This window comes from Heterocephalus glaber, unplaced genomic scaffold (genome assembly GCF_053883595.1).
Source record: "Heterocephalus glaber isolate CG9 unplaced genomic scaffold, H.glaber_assembly_v1.0 deba00001444, whole genome shotgun sequence".
In the NCBI taxonomy this organism is placed as follows: Eukaryota; Metazoa; Chordata; class Mammalia; order Rodentia; family Bathyergidae; genus Heterocephalus; species Heterocephalus glaber.
The window spans coordinates 825551-840803 of NW_028258297.1; the positions used below are offsets into that span (position 1 = coordinate 825551).

The window sequence follows — 15253 nt, forward strand, 5'->3', positions numbered from 1 at the left end:
CAGCTCTAGCGTGCACTGCCTGTGCATTTGGGCAGGCCTCAGTTTCCCTCCACCCCTCGGCCTAGCAGGAGCAGGCTCAGCACCTGAGTGCCCTTCCCCTTGCTTTAGGAGACACTGACTGAGCAGAAGAAAGCACAACAGAAAACTCCAGAAGATGGGCCCCCACCAGCTGAGGAAGTGGAGTGGGGGTCAGCGATGTGGGAGTGTGCGATCAGCAAACAGACCCATGATGTGGCCCCAGGGAAACATATAGCAGGTGCTCAATGGTGCCTGGGGCTGGGTGTGCAGATGGAGGCCCCAGGAACTGTTCACCCACCCTGCCCCTGACTGGCCCTGGACAGCCACTCATACACTTCTATCCCTGCCCAGCAAGGCAGAGGCTGCCTCTGACCCATGGGTCCCGAGCAGTGCGATGTGTGACACCCGTTCAGACTCAGGGGGGGCCTTGGCCGTAGCCCCACACAGCACAGCCGGCCCAGTTCCCTGCAGGGCCAGGCACCCTGTGGCGCCTCACAGCTGGTGTGGCGAGCTGCCCTGGCAGTCGCTCTGGCCCGTGCCTGTTGGGGGCAGGGAGAGTGGCTCTGGCTTTCCCTGTCCCCTGCAGAGGTTGCTGGCACAGGTAGGCACAGGGTGAGTGTTGTCTTGAGGAAGTGGGGGAGCATGCTGCATGTGGCCGTGCTGCGTGAGAGAGCCCCTGGCTGCCCACAGGCTGCCACAATGGGTCCAGCTAGCAAACAGTGAGCAGCATGGGGGCCACAGGTCAGATACTGGACTGGGTAGCAGGGACACAGGGACCACTGTCCTCAGATGGGCAGCAGTGGGGACAGGTTGGCATCCCGGGGGTCCCTGCACTGTGCCAGGAGCACCTGTGAGGTGCATCTGCTGTCAAAGGTTCTCACTCCCTGGTGACTTTAGGGCACTTTTGCCATGGTGACCTGACAGAGGCCACACCCTACTCCTATTTCCTGGCTGGTGTCTGGGCAGGTTCTCAGCGGGTCTTCCTGGGGTCCCTGCTGGCCCATAGTTTCCCAAAAGTGGGCGCTCCAAGAGCACTGCCCAAGTGTGCCCGGGAATCGGGCGCATCCTACAGGCAGAGGCATTCTCCAGGGACCCTCCCTGCCCACCTTGAACATTTATGGACAGCTGTGTCCCCAAGCTGGAAGTCAGGCACCATAATCAGAGGGATGGAGCAAAAAATAGATGGATAGACGATCAGCTGATGGCTGGCAGAGGCTTCAAGAATCGGCGGAAGCCAGGGCGGGAGGCCGGCGGGTGGCCTGGCAGGTCCTGGAAATCCTCACTTCCTGTTTTCCTAACAAAGGACCTCTGTCCCCCCAGGAAGGCCACTGGCTGGCGGCAGCGGACACGCCTTTTCCGTAAACAGGGCTGTTTTCCTTTTTTCCTCTCCACACAATAACAGCAGCCCCAAGCCCCCCCCCCCCGTCCTGTTGCCTGTCACTACCAGCCAGGGAGCCCAGGCCGCTGAGTGGGAAGGGGTCCAGCAGGGCGTCTGTCCTGGGCTGGCAGACTCCCTGGCACCCTGCTAGGATGAGGCCTGAACAGGGTGGGACAGGAATTCAGTCTGCGGGGTGGGGTGGGGTGGGGTGGGGTGGCGGAGGCTGGCCAGCCCTGGTTGCTGGAGTGGGGGATTAGGATGGGTGGCGGTGGGGGGCTGTGATCCTCACAGCCTGACCCAGCAAGGCTCTGGCTGGACCCTGGGAGGGGGCAGCAGGTCCAGGGCCTCCATCTGGGTGGATCACAGGCTGCCCGGGGAGCCCCAGAGAGTGGTGAGCCCGGTGGGCTGCATGGCTTACTTCACGGCAGAAAGCGTGAAGGCCAGGGTGTGCTTCAACGTGCCGGAGCCCTGAGTGGCCTCACAGAAGCAGAAGGGGGACAAAGGATGCCAGGCCAGCCTCGGCAGGACAAGGGCCACCTCCTGGCCACAGGGTCTCGGGGAGCCAACCTGGGGCCATGCAGGGCTGTGAGGATGCAGGACTGGTGTCTGGCCTCTCTGGAGGGCAGATGGGGTGGGAGCCCCCTCCATGTGGCCAGGCCTGGGGGGGCAGGGGCAGGCAGGGTGCCCTACGGGCAGCTCTGAGTTGTCAGCATGCGCGTGTGTGGGTGATTGTGTGCACAGCAGACGCCTGAATGGGCCTGTGTGAGGGGCTGAGGCTATTTATAGCAGCTCCTGCACCAAGAGCGCTATTAATAGTGTGAGGACTTGAATGCACAAAGCCCTCCCTGCCTGGGGTGGGGGCGGCCTCGTGGAGACGCCCCACACTGGCACCAGGCAGCAGACAAGGGTGGCTGTTACTGGGCCACGGCTGAGCAGAGGCACGGTCACCTGGGCAGCAAGGCTAGGGCACCCAGGGGGTGCAATGCTGAGAGAGGGGCCGGCAGGGGGACGGGATGGAGCAGGGTGTGGAGGGCTGAACCCTGGTTCTCAGACCGGGCTGCCCAGACCCCGTGGGTGGGCGGCAGGGCCGTGGCTGTCTGTGGGGTCGCAGAAACCTGCAGCTCCCGCCCCCAAAGGTGTGTCCTTTGGGGAACAGCCTCTGCTTCTGCCGGAAGTGGGAGACCAGGGCCCTGCTGCCCGTGCCACGGCTGGGGCTGTCCCCCTGTTGGCTGGCCCCGGCCCCAGTGCTTTTGCAGCACCGAATTCCCACGGTGGGAAAGAAGACGCCGGCAGGGTGGCAGTGCCAGGGCCGCGTGACCTGGGCTCCGGACGCTGCCGGGGCGGTTATAGTGCTTTCCAAGAAGGTGGCGGCTTCCGCCCCCGACGCTCCCGCGTCGCCACCGTAGCGTTGTCTGTAGCGGGGCTGGAGAAGGGTGGGAGGGACGGGACCGATAGGAGGGGGCGGGCGGGGGTGAGGATGGGGCGGGGCCCGGGAGCTGGGCGTGCCTGCCCCCTCCCCTGACCCCCCCCCCCGCCCGGGACGCTGCAGGAGCTGCCCCTTCCCGCAGCGCCGCGCCCAGCCCGCGTGCATCCCCGGCCGCGAGTCCCTGGACACCCACCCCCGCGATTCCGGACCCCTCCCCCAAGGCAGAGTACCCCTCCCAGAGTCGCCCTGTCCTCTGCCCCTCAGAACCGCCTCCCTCAGGCAAGAAGGCTTGGGTTCCCCTCCCCAGCGGTGTCACGACTGTCCCTGGTGGTGGGCTGGGAGGGCGGATGAGGAAGCAAACCCGCCCTCCATCCTGCAGCAAACGTGAGATGCTCAGCTCTGAGGAGGACCTTGGCTCGGGTCTTGGGTTTCTGTCCCTGGTCTCCAGTCCCCTTGCTTTGGGCGATCCTGGTGGGCATATCCTGGCGAGAGCGCGTAGAGCGCAGAGTGCCTCCCCTTCCGGCTCCCTAGGCAGAGACCGGAAGGGGCTGGGGCCCTGCAGATCCCCCCAGGGTAACCCCAGACCTAAAGACCTCCCACGGAGTTCCCCGTAAGCGGTCCACTCACTGCCTCTCAGTAGCCTCAAGCTGGGGACCAAGCCTTGGACCCAGGGGACACTTTGGAGGACCCTGCACCGTGACAGTGTGGAGGCATAATCTCGTGGACAGCGTCATCTTGCTGGTAACTCCCTGAGGATAATGAAGAGCGGGATGGAAAGAGACACGAAGAGAGCAGGAATCAGCGGCCACTAGGGGCGTGCTGGCTTGGGCTGCAGGCGGCAGGCAGGGTGCTGGCGCAGAAGAGGGTGCCCCACCTCGAACCGGCTCTGGGTCCACAGTGAGGAGCGAGGCCCAGCCTGTCCTGGCAGGGACATGGGGGCCTGGGACGGGACAAAGGGATTGTTCTTGGAGCCTCAGGACCCCGCAGTGTGACCTGGCAGGAGTGGGGAGCTAGCTGATCACAGAGTCCTCCCCTGAGGTGCAGGGCTTAGTCCCCAAGAGGAAGTGGCCACTGGCCATACAGGACACATGCGTGATACGTTGGGACTAGTTGGCTCCTCAGAGTGGAGAACCCGAGGCAGGGGCCTAGATCAGGAAGCTCCTGGCAAGGGACTGACAGCGTCACTGACAGAGATGGGGGTGGTGGCACAGCTTCTGATTCTCAGTGGCTGCCCTGGGCCCTGCTCCTGTGGGGTGTGGGCAAGGTTAGCGGGTTAGCAGGACGCAGTGTTCCCAGGTGGGCAGCCAACCAGGGAGCCTGACTTGTAGGGGATGTTGAGGTTGCGTGACCGGAAGCCCAGGGTGGTCGTGTGTACAGAGACATCACTCTGCCCAATTTCCAGACCAAGCCGGGGTGCAGACCCAGAGCCCCCGTACTAAAGAGGGGCCCCTGCAAGGAAGAGTTTACTCTGCGACAAGTCCCACAGGAGAGCTGGATGAGTCATGGGTGACTGCGCAGCAGAAAGGACACACGTCTTGCTGACACTGCACGCCAGCATGTGGAGGGCCCCAGGCCCAGGGCTCAGCTGACACTGACATTATGGGTCCCTGTGGGGGCTCACGGGCAGGTGATGGAATCTGGCCAGTGCCACCCACCTGGATGACCTCCTAGTCCCAGTACAGTGGGTACCAGGCCTTGGAAGTCCTATCGGGAAGTCCAGTGCAGGCCTCTACCATGATCCTCACATAGGAAGAAGCTACATGTGTGAAGTTTTGGGCTTGCTGGGTGGGGCCCCTCACATCCCGCTTATCCTGCAGTCAGACCACTATGGAAGGCAGGGAGCAACCTGGGGATGCCAGAGCAAATACCAGCCCAGTCACAGCCAGTTGTGACGTCCACCACAATGGCGGTCCCAGCTCCAGGTGCATGGCAGGAGTGCCCCTTCCCACCCCGAGCTTGGGAGCCCTGGCTCCTGTCCACAGTGTGGGATCCAGGGCTGTGGTCCTTTTCACCCTCTCAGTACGGTGCTGTTCCAGACACCACCCAGGTGCCCGTGTCAGTAACCTGTACTCAGGTCATCTCCCAAGCAGCGGCGTCTTAGCCACTGTTCTCATTGCTGGGACAAAACCCACAGCTGAGAGTAGAGGTTTATTTTGGCTCACATTTGTAGAGGGTTCTGTCCCTGGCTACAACCCTGCAGGTTGAAAGTTGAGTCAGAAACATGGTTCTGGAGAACCCGACACTGGGGGGCCGGGGAGTGAGGCTGAGTGTCGAGCCCAGAGAGGACACCAGGGCTGTGAGCCTGGACTGCCACAGGCTCCAGCCCTTTGGACCGACCTGTCGAAAGTTTAGCAAGCCCAGGGAGGGTCACGGCAGTTGGATGCTGCCTGGGGATGCTGCAGGGTGGCCCTGGCCAGCTGGGGTCAGTGCTGGGATGGGTGGGGAACACCAGCACCTTTAGCAGCCTGGTAATCCCTGTGGAAGAGAAGTGGATGTTTGGGTAGTGGCCTGGACATCTGTCAGGACCCGGGAAAGAAAGATGGGGTACAGGGACTCGGGCCCCGGGAGAGGCTGTAGACGGATGGGTGAATACAAGGGTGGACTTTTGGTTTTTTTCAATACTGGGGATTGAATCCAGGGTGTAATAAGCTACATTCCTAGCCAATTTACAGTAAGTCCCTGACTTATGAAGGAGTTCTGTTCCGGGAGAATTGTTTGTAAGTCAGATTCATTCGTAAGCAGACAAAGTGAGTCTTATACAGTACATCTATGAAAGTTCAAGACTTGAGTGTTTGTAAGTCGGGGACTTACTGTATTTATTTGGAGACAAGGTCTCTCTTAGTTTTCCCTCCTGCCTCAGCCTCCTGAGTAGCTGGGATTATAGGTGAATCCCACTATGCCCCGCCTGTGTGGACATTTTAAATCCCATTTAACACCCACTAGGATGTACCTGCCATGGAAGAGACTTGGCTAGGCAGCCAGGGAGACAGAATGGTTTGCAGGTGGCTCCATCGGACCCCCAGGGGTGTAGCTGGGTCGTGGCCTGGCAGGGCCTGTATACCTGCTGGATGGCAAGGCTGCCCCAGGGTCTCCAGGGTGGGCTCAGGAACCCCCTAGGGAGCCTGGCCACTGCCCAGCCCACCCTTCTGCCCGAGGCTGGCGCTTGGGGCTGGGGTGGGCTGAGCAGTTCCCTTGGCCCTACCTGCTCCCCAGTCTGGACAATCAGTGTCCCCAGGCATCATACCCACCACTGCTGACATCCAATGACTCACAGAACACCTCATCCTGCAGCTCCCACAATGCAGAGTCGGACCACACTCAAAGTGAGGGCAGGGGAAAGCAGTGATCCGGGCACTTCCAGAAGCCCTGGCCCCAGAGGTCCACACAAGGGTCATGGCAAAGAGGCCCTGGCTGGGCCCAGGTCACAGAGGCTGGGGGGAGGTCAAAGCCAAGGCCCCTTCCTCACCTGGCCACAGGATATCCTCCCCTGGGAGCTAGCCCGCAGCAGGGGCACCAGAGTGGCTTTCCACAGAACAGACTTGGCTCACTGGCCTGCTGAAGGTCTGCTAGTGTGGTCCTGCAGTGCCACCTGCTGGCCATGTGCCCTGAGCTGTGGATACCACATTCAAGCAAGCCCCCAGGCCCATGTCCAGCGCTCCAGCCACACCCAGTTGTCTTTTGCTCTGCCAGGTGGGGCCCTGCTGGGGCTGTCACCCCTCCTGCCCTGTCTGCATCCTGTCCACCTCCAGGTGCCAGCCGTGGACCCTCAGGCCCTGGGTCCTCCAGGAGACACCCTCTTGTTTACAGGGAAGTAGAGTGGAACAGGCAAGGGGGTGGGCATCTTTGGGCCTCCGGTGGCATGGGGACCTCTTTCCGGGCACCCAGGGGCTTACACCCTACCTGTACCCTCAGGCCACAGTCCCAGCATGGGGACATAGCACCACCTGGAGGACTCTGGGATCCAGGGATGGCAGGCTGTGGGATCGGCTGCCTGCGTTCAGCCTGGTGACCACTCCTGGGCCGAGACAATGCCTACCAGCACTAGAGCCCCAGGTGCCCTCCTGGGCCCCTCTCTGTGCTCAGTGTGCCCGGCAGTGAGCATCCTCCTGGGGCCCCCAGCATCCCCCTTCCGGGCTCTCTTGCTGTCCTGGCCCCACCCTCACCCTAGGGACCCTGGCTGCCCCAATTCCCATATCTGCCCCTCGTCCAACCACTGCCCACCCCACGTACCATCGTGAGTCCTGGACGTCCCCAACTGCAGGCTGCATCTCTCCTCTGAGGCCCAGGGGCTCAGCCTCTGTCCCCTCACCATGTCCCCCATGCCGTGCTCTGACCCCGACCTCCCTTGGTTGCACATCATGACAGCGACAGCTTGCTGACCATTCCTGCACCCCATGAAGGCCCCCACCCACCCATGCCCTATATCCCCCTGGAGCTGGACAGAGGGGACAGCAGGCTGGGCAGGGGGATGGAGGGTAGACCCGGAGAAGCCAGGGTGACACAGCTGGTAGAGTGGGCATGGCTGTGCCTACTGAGTCCTCAGGCTGGGGCCACCATGCCCTCTGGAGCCATGAGGCCATGTCCTGCCTACAGGGGCTCCAATCCACGGACCCAGAGGCCTGGCCTGCACGGTGTAGGTCATCCTGCCAGGACAGCTGGATGCATGGCCGCCCTTCATGCAACCTTCACAAGGATGAGCTGGGCAGCTGGAGGGACCTGGGAGGTCAGGGCCAGGGTGCTGGGGCTAGAGCAGGTAGAGCCCAGTGCTCTCGGTGGTGGACCAAAGTCCTGGGAGCCAGAGCAGGGCAAGGCCAGCAGACTGCCATGCTGGGCCAGGTGGGTGCTGGGAGCGCCTCAACCCTGTGGCCTGCTTCTCCTTGACTCTTCCTGGCTTATGCTCTTTTCCCTCCCCATGTGAGGGTGCCCATCCTCCCGCCCTCCATGTGGCCCTGGACAGCACAGGGCCAGAAGCCCATGGGCCAGCCTGTCAGTTGGCTCTTCGTTGCTGTAACATGCCTAGATGATCACCCTGCAAAGGAGAAAGGCCTGGAGGATCCTCCCACGATGCTGGCCCTGGCTCTGGCCCTGTGGGGAGGCCATGGCTCCTGGCAGTGGGAAGGACAGGAGTGGGGGCAGCCCCTGGGCCCCAACTCTCCACCTCCAGGGAGCTCTGCCCAAAGCACCCTGGCGGGGAGCAAACTTCACACAGGGCTGTGGGGACAATCTGGCCCACAGCAGTCCCTGAGCACACTCATGATGACCTGACAGCGTGGGGAGGGCAGCAGCAAACACCGGGCTAGGGGCCCTGCTCAGGGACAGTCGGGACCTCTGCAACTCCAGGACAGGTGGACGGCACGATGTCAGAGGCTGACGCTTTTCTTCGTTGCGCTGGGAATTGACCCAGTGCGTTGCCTGGGCTGGATGAAGTGTTCTACTCAGCTACTTCCCGGCCCTTTTTGTTTATGTTGAGATAGGATCCAGCAAGTTGCTCAGGTTGGCCCTGGACTTGTAATCCTCCTGCCTCAGCTCCTGAATGGCTGGGATCTCAGGTGTGCACCGCTACGCAATAACACAGATCCACACATTTTATTCCTACCTTCAATGGTCAATTTTATTATAAAGAACGGTATCAAAATATACGAATCTGTTTAACACCAAGAAATGCAGCTTTTTAAAGGCCAAATGAGAATCAACCATTTCGAAGCAACAGCTGCTCCCTCCAGTCATCCACCTGGAGAAATGGGGGCAACGTCCACAGGGCCCTGTTCCTGCAAGACGCCTTTCTGAATAATTTAAGGTGTGGGTCTGGCTCTGGCTGTGGGTGCAGTCACAAGTCCTCACGGTAGGGTGACTGTGTCGGGTTGTCTCCTGTGGCTTCTGTTTCTGTCAGGAGATATAGGTCACAGAGCGAGACACCAGGCTTTTATGGGGGCCATCATGAGGGACGAAGGGGCTCCTGCCCTGACCTCCAGTTGGCCACGGTCTGGGGACTGTGCCCTGGCTCCCTTTGCACGCAGCAGCCTGCTAAGGCGGCTTCGGGAGGAAATCCCCACAGCCCGGCCCCCATACAGGATGCCCAGGCCTTTCAGAGCCTTGCGTGGCTGCAGTGTGGGCTATCTCCTGACCAAAGGTTAAGCCCCGCTGGGGTGCAGAGCTGTGACCGCACTGGCCAGGGAGGTACCAGGCAACAAGGGCTGCAGCTGTGCCCTGTAGTACTCCTAGGTGTGGAACCACGTCTTAGTCTGGAAGACCTGGTCGTGAGCACTTTGAACCTGGCTTACTCCAACTCTCTGTATTGTAGGCCAGGAGACCGGCACAGGCTGACCCGTTCCCCAGGGGTGCTGAAGTCCTAACCCTGCCACTGTGATTGTGGCACCGTTTGGAAAGTGGGTCTCTGCAGATGATCAGTAGGCACTGGGGATCTGGGGTGGGCCTTGGACTGAGGCCTGCTGGTGTCCTCATGGGAAGGGGAAGTTTGGACAGGGACAGACCCAGGCACGGAAGACCACCTGAGGACAAGCAAGAAATGGCCACAACAGACCCTCCTCCTAGCTTGAGGAGCCAGCCCTTGGACCCCCACCCGGCCCCACTGACTGACACAGACCCTCAGCGAAGCCGCTTGCTCTCCTGCACCCCCTGCACAGACTCTGGCCCCGCAGCAGCTGCAGACCGACACCAGCTCCCCACCTGCTGCCCTTGCTCCTGGCCGTGCAGGGCTCCTTCAGTTGCATCCCAGGGAGCCAGGGCCCCACATCACCATCCTGAGACCCAGACTGTAACTCGTCTTACTTGGGAGTCCCCAAGCCACGCAGCCCTGTCTGGGAACCCTCCTGCCCCCAGGTGCACTCACCGCCCTCGGCCGGCGGCACACACGAGTCTTCTGTCTCTTCGAAGCCGTCAGGACACACGCAGACAAAGCTCCCTGGGGTATTGTAGCAGTTTTCATTCTTCCGCGCACATGGTTGTTCTGCTAGTGAGCATTCATCTATATCTGAGGTAAAATACCCACTTTGAGAGGTTATTTCATTCAGTAGACATACACCACTGACTGAAACCTGTCCACCTAGGACCCATCCGTACAAGAAAGTGCAGGTGACAAGGCAGAGATGGGGCAAGGTTAGGAGGGACTGGGGACCTCGCCCTAGGCCCAAGGCCAGGCTCTCCAGCGCAGGGAGCCCAGTGTGTGCTCAGCAGCACTCAGATGCTCTGTGGAGGTGGCCTTGGGCAGAGGGCTGAAGTCCTGGAGCTGATGGGATGCAGGAGGCTCAGGCATGCGTGGCCCTTCCACAGACACCTGGACAAGGCTGAGTGCCTTCTGCCCCCAGCACCCCTTACCTGCACACTGCCCGCTCTCCTCTGTGTAGCCAGGGACACACTCTTTGCACTTCGCCGGGCCTTTCCCTGTGCACCCTACACAGGTGGAATCACACTCTGGAAACAAAGATAGGAGATGACGTCAGCCTGCCATGTCCTCATGTCAGTGTCTGACACCGCACTCCTGGCTGGGAATTTGGGTTTTCTCCTTGTGAGTCACCACAGTGACTTTCTAAGAATCACCTCTGTCTCTGTCCTAGCTGTGCTGCCAGAGAAGAGATACAGAAGACTTTGGGAGACGCACTTGGGAGAACCCTCGAAGTGGAACTTGGCTCTGGCCTGTGACGGGGCTGGCTTATTCCCTGGGAGCTTCATGAGAGTAATCAGGTGGGGACCCTCATGAGTCTCCTATGTCCCCTGTCAAGGACATTGCTGCTGAAATCCCTGCTGCTGCGACTCTGAAGTGGTACAACCGCCCAGGGGACGATATGACCCTCAACACATGTTCCCTGGGCTCGGCTATTTGAAAGGTGGAGTTTTACCTAGGAGGATACTGCAAGTTTAGTAGGCTGGGGATACCACTATGGATTAAATGTCCAATAGACTAGCATGCGTCACACTCACTAGTGTGAAGCATAAAGATTTTTTTGCAACTAGTACCTACTATTTCTGCCACGTTAAATGTTTTAAAAACAGAATGTTCTGAAGTTAGGCCAAGAAGTCACAGACATTTAGGAAGAGAGAGCCCTGGCTGGGCCCAGCCAGGACGAGTGTCCCCGCACCCGGGCTACCTTCACAGGTGTAGGAGCCGGCAACATTCTCACAGTACTGGGTGTCACTGCAGGGAGGCGCGTCTGCTGCACACTCGTCCACATCTGGAACAGAACAGCACAGCAGCGTAGGCCCAGCTGGCGGAGGAAGCCTCAAGAACAGCCCCGGAAGGGCGGGGTGGGGGCGACTGGGATGGAAGGCCAGCGTGTGAACACCCACCCCGGGCCTCTCGCTCGCCTGACTCGAGCTGTGCAGCCCGATGGGGCCGAGCGCCTAATTCGCCTAAGCCCAAAGAGCTGCTGAGGTGTGAAACCAAAAGCCACACCCAGGGAGGGAAGAGGGCAGCCCACTGGCGGGCACCTGCACTGTCCAAGGTGGACAGGACGGGCTTTGCAGCCCCCGTGCTCAGACAGAGGAGCACAGTGACAGACAGCACAGAAGCAGGGGGTGGCCACAGGGGTGGGGCGTGGGCGGTGAATGCCACAAACAAGGCCATGGCTGGGCCTATGCGACCCTGCACCACAGTGTGGACCCCAGAGCCAGCCCAGTTAGGGGTGATGCCTCTTCCAGGCTGAAGGCCCAGTGCCAGGCACAGAGCAACCCAGAGCTGCGGGAAGCCAGGAGTCAGGGTGGCCACACCCACAGGGATGCTTGACAACACCAGAGTTGCCTTCCCACAGCCAGTGCCCCTCACCCACGCAGGCGTCCTTTATGCGCACCCAGCCGGCTTCACAATTGCTGCAATCCCTGTTGGTTGGGCCCAAGCACGTCCTGCAGGACTCGTCACAGGCTAGAAGGCAAAGGTGAATGTGTTAGGGACATCCTTAGAGTGTGTGGGTCCATTCTCAGGCACCCATGCAGAGGAGAGCTCATGGTAGGAACTCAAGTTCAGCAGGGGAATAAAACATGAGAACAGAAAAGAATAGCAAGATCAGCTCAATAGAGAAGCGTCTTCTGAGGCTCAGAACACTTACAGGCTTTGGAGAACCATCACCTGGGGCTTCGTGCTGTGACCCTTGAAACGCTCAGCTTGCCATAGGACTCCAGGAGTTTTTACAGCTTGGAGAAGGCTCCCCAGACCCTGGGGCCCACACTGGCTGGGACTCATTCCCATCACTGACCCCCATGTGCAAATATGCCACACCCACTGCTGAGAGGCAGAAGGACAGAGCAGGAACAAGATCTGGAGAGGGGCCTGGCCTGATTGCAGAGCCATCGGGCAGGCAGAGCTCTAAGCAAGCAGTCAACACACACAGCTTCTTGGTGAGCCAATGAGAACAAAGGCGGATGCACTGTGCGCAGCTCTGATGGCATGAGCAGCAGCAGTGGCATCCCATCAGCATGACAGCTTTCTCAGGAGGGGCTGTGTGGGTCCAGGTCAGCAGTGGCCCACCAAGGGGCCTTCTGTTCCCATGTGTGTCTCCTGCTGGCTCAGTACACCTCTGCTCCCTCTAAGCCTCATCTGAGTGGCTTACCCCTGCCTCTGCACTCTGCCTGTCCCATGGACACTTAGCAGGGCTTTCGAGGGACCATCTGTCCTGTGGGGACAGCAAGCCTTTAGCCAGAACACTGTGGATAGTCAATGGAGTGCAGCCCACATTAGGTGTCAGGTGCAAGAACCAAGGGTAGCTAGTGCAGGGTGACAGAACCTGCCACTCAATGGGTTGAGCTCTTAGTTCTTCCCAGAAGGCTGGAAGGGGCATGTAGTTTCCTCCTGGAACTGGTTGTTCAGGGATGTCTTCGCCACACCTTCAGGCCTCTATGCTCTGTGGGAACCTGGGCTGAGAGTCAACAGGTGTCCTGCTCCCACCTATGCAGCCCACCCCAGCCCAGGGCCACCCCTACCTGTACAGGTGCTGTGGGTTTCGGTCTTCAGTGACTGGAAGTAGCCATCTATACAGTCAGTGCACAGTGTTCCCTTGTAGCCTGTGTGACACTGGCAGGACCCATCCCCCTGTCTGCTGCCATCTCCATTGCAGTGGCCGTTCCCGCTGCAGGGCCTCTCGGATCCACCTTGGCATGCTGGAGGGGCACAAACCTGTGCTCAAGGAATGCCTGGGGTGGCTGTTTGGGCCTCTCCCTAAGATCCAAGCCCTGCATCACCCTGAAGAGACTACTAGCCTGTTGAGGGCATCAGAGGACAGTGGCTCCAGGGCCTCCAGAGCCAAGGTGGGGTCACCTATGTGGAAGTGAGCCAAGACCCCCAACATAGCCACTAAGTGTGGATTTGGGCAGCCTTACTCAAAGCTGGGAAAGGATGCTTATGCGTCTAGCGTGGGGGACTACACAGCTGGGGGAAGAGGAAGGTAGGACAGCCCGTACAGGGGCTGAACTTGAAACTCCTGCCACTTGTCCCAGCCTGGCCAATAGTGGCTTCTCCAACTCCCAAGAGTAAGCCCAGCTCCACCTCAGCACACAGAAGCACCTGCCAGGCCCCATTCCAAGCCCTCTCCAAGCGAGTCTTTGCTGCCCAGGTGGGTTCCTGTGTGACCTCCATATTAAATGTGTGTTGAAACTTGACTTCAGTTCTCCAGCCTAGGGAGAATCTCCTTCAAAATCAAGTCAGAGAACATCTACAGTCTGGGTACAGGTGCCGCACAGCACCAGGGTAGGAACTCTTGCCTATTTTATAGAAGAGGCAGGGCCCCAGAAGCTGATGCAGCTCAGGTCCCCTCTGTGCATTTAAATCTCTGGGAATCACAGAAGAATAAAAAGAACAAAGACTTGAGATCTGCTCAAGGAAAAAACTTACCACGACAGTCTGGCCCGTAGGTCCCTGGAGAACAGCACACTTCCAGAGTCTGTACACAGAACCACTCAAATAGGTCCGGGTGTTCCTTCTTCCTGAGAATGTGACACTGTTGTTAGATCTCAGGTGGCAAACGTGCTGTATAATGAAACTTATCCCTGTAGGATAAGTTCCAAGACCCTCAGTGGGTACTCATACCAAAACCTCTATGTACTATGCTTTCACCTACATATCCATACTTGTGACAAAATTTAACTTATAAATTAGGCACAGTAAGACAGTAACTAATAGTAAAATAACAAATGTAATAAGTGTTGTACTAAAACTTATGTAAAACCTGTGGATTGCTTGACTCTGAAATTCTCCAAGTGATATCTTTAGACTGAGGTTGGCGGTGGGAACTGAGCCACCCTACAGGCTAGGACACTTGTACATGCTCTGTGGGTGTTCGAGTGGGGGCACGGGCCCTTCTAGCCAGCTTCCTAGCATGGCAGCCTTCGCAGTTGAGATGGGACAGTGATGCGGAGTGTGCCACTGTTTCTGTAACTTCTCTGAGGCGATCGAAAAGCTGTCAGTCTGGCCCGGGACTCACAGCTGCAGCCACCAGCCCTCTAGGTGCTCCTCCTGCTGTTCCAGCAGCTGGTTACACTCGAAGTCACTGCTCTCGCACAAGCCCTCCATGATCTCCAGGAGCCGGATCTCGCTGAAACACAGCCCGCCAGGACCCGGAGGGTTGTTTTACAGATATGCCACGGCCACAGGAACTCAGCCCATTTTAGTGAGGGAAACTGGGACCTGAATCCACACATCAAACGGGGACCTGGGAGGTGTCTAGGGGGCTGGGCTCCAGGGAAAGAGGGAAGGGGCAGCCCAGGGATGGGATGGGTGCTTCACTTGGCCTTTTCAAAAGGTCACCCTGTGTGGGTGTTGAGAAGTGGGAGTAGGAACGCCGAGGACGCCGCTAAGCCAGTGCGGGGCCAGCTCAGCAGACCCAGGCCAATGGCACAGGGAAACAGGGGCAGGTGAGGCTGGGGACCCTGTGTGACTGTCCTCAGGACAGGACCCTGGGATACCTGGCGGCCAGCCCAAAGCCAGGTGCCTCAGGCACCCACCTGAACTCATACTTGGACAGCGTCTTCTCCTCCCAGGCTGTGTTGCCGCCGCCGAAGTTCTTCTTGGCCGTGTTGGCCATGCCCTGTGGAGAAGGTGGCACCGGCTTCCTGCGCGCCCGGGTCCTGGACCCAAAACGCGACCCCCGCCTTCCTCAGTGACCCCAGCTTTGTCGTCCTCGAGGCTCCGACCCCCGAGGCCCCAGCCTTGCCCTGCGTCCCCGGCCCACCTGTTTGAACTTGTCCACCAAGGTCCGACACCGCTGGCAGGGCGTTGTCTTCCGGGCAGTGCCGAGCGCGGGCCGCAGCACAAGCAGCAGCAGCAGCAGAAGCAGCAATAGACAGAGCACGGCGGAGGGTGGGGGGCGCATGGCGGGCAAGCGACCAGCAGCTCAGGGCGACTGACAGCTCCGCCTCCGCCCACCCGGCCCGCGCCGGCAGTTCCCGGGGCTACTAGACTACACCGCCGAGTCCCCGCCCAGCCCACA

The 15253-nt window shown here is 59.7% G+C and overlaps 1 protein-coding gene and 1 long non-coding RNA gene across 4 annotated transcripts; one reads left to right on the plus strand and one right to left on the minus strand.

Moving 5' to 3' along the window:
- The first annotated feature begins 409 nt into the window (after positions 1 to 409).
- On the plus strand, positions 410 to 10795 carry LOC106009462 (uncharacterized). Its single transcript, XR_015452199.1, has 2 exons — positions 410 to 619; positions 10397 to 10795. It is a non-coding gene; the product is annotated as an uncharacterized LOC106009462 (long non-coding RNA).
- Positions 8407 to 15236, minus strand: Creld2 (CRELD disulfide isomerase 2). Of its 3 annotated transcripts, none has more exons than XM_004845360.3 (10): positions 14996 to 15236; positions 14769 to 14851; positions 14249 to 14359; positions 13660 to 13751; positions 12753 to 12929; positions 11602 to 11697; positions 10928 to 11011; positions 10158 to 10253; positions 9673 to 9813; positions 8407 to 8705 (listed from the first exon to the last, which is right to left on the minus strand). In XM_004845360.3, the coding sequence occupies exons 1-10, from the start codon at positions 15134 to 15136 to the stop codon at positions 8650 to 8652; spliced, it is 1077 nt and encodes a 358-aa protein (XP_004845417.1). In that variant the 5' UTR covers positions 15137 to 15236; the 3' UTR covers positions 8407 to 8649. The 3 variants fall into 3 exon arrangements, with proteins under 3 accessions (XP_004845417.1, XP_004845418.1, XP_087069780.1); XM_004845361.3 differs by having other exon boundaries at positions 8407 to 8699; positions 14996 to 15235; XM_087213654.1 differs by lacking the exon at positions 8407 to 8705 and having other exon boundaries at positions 9673 to 9830.
- Positions 15237 to 15253: the final 17 nt, after the last annotated feature.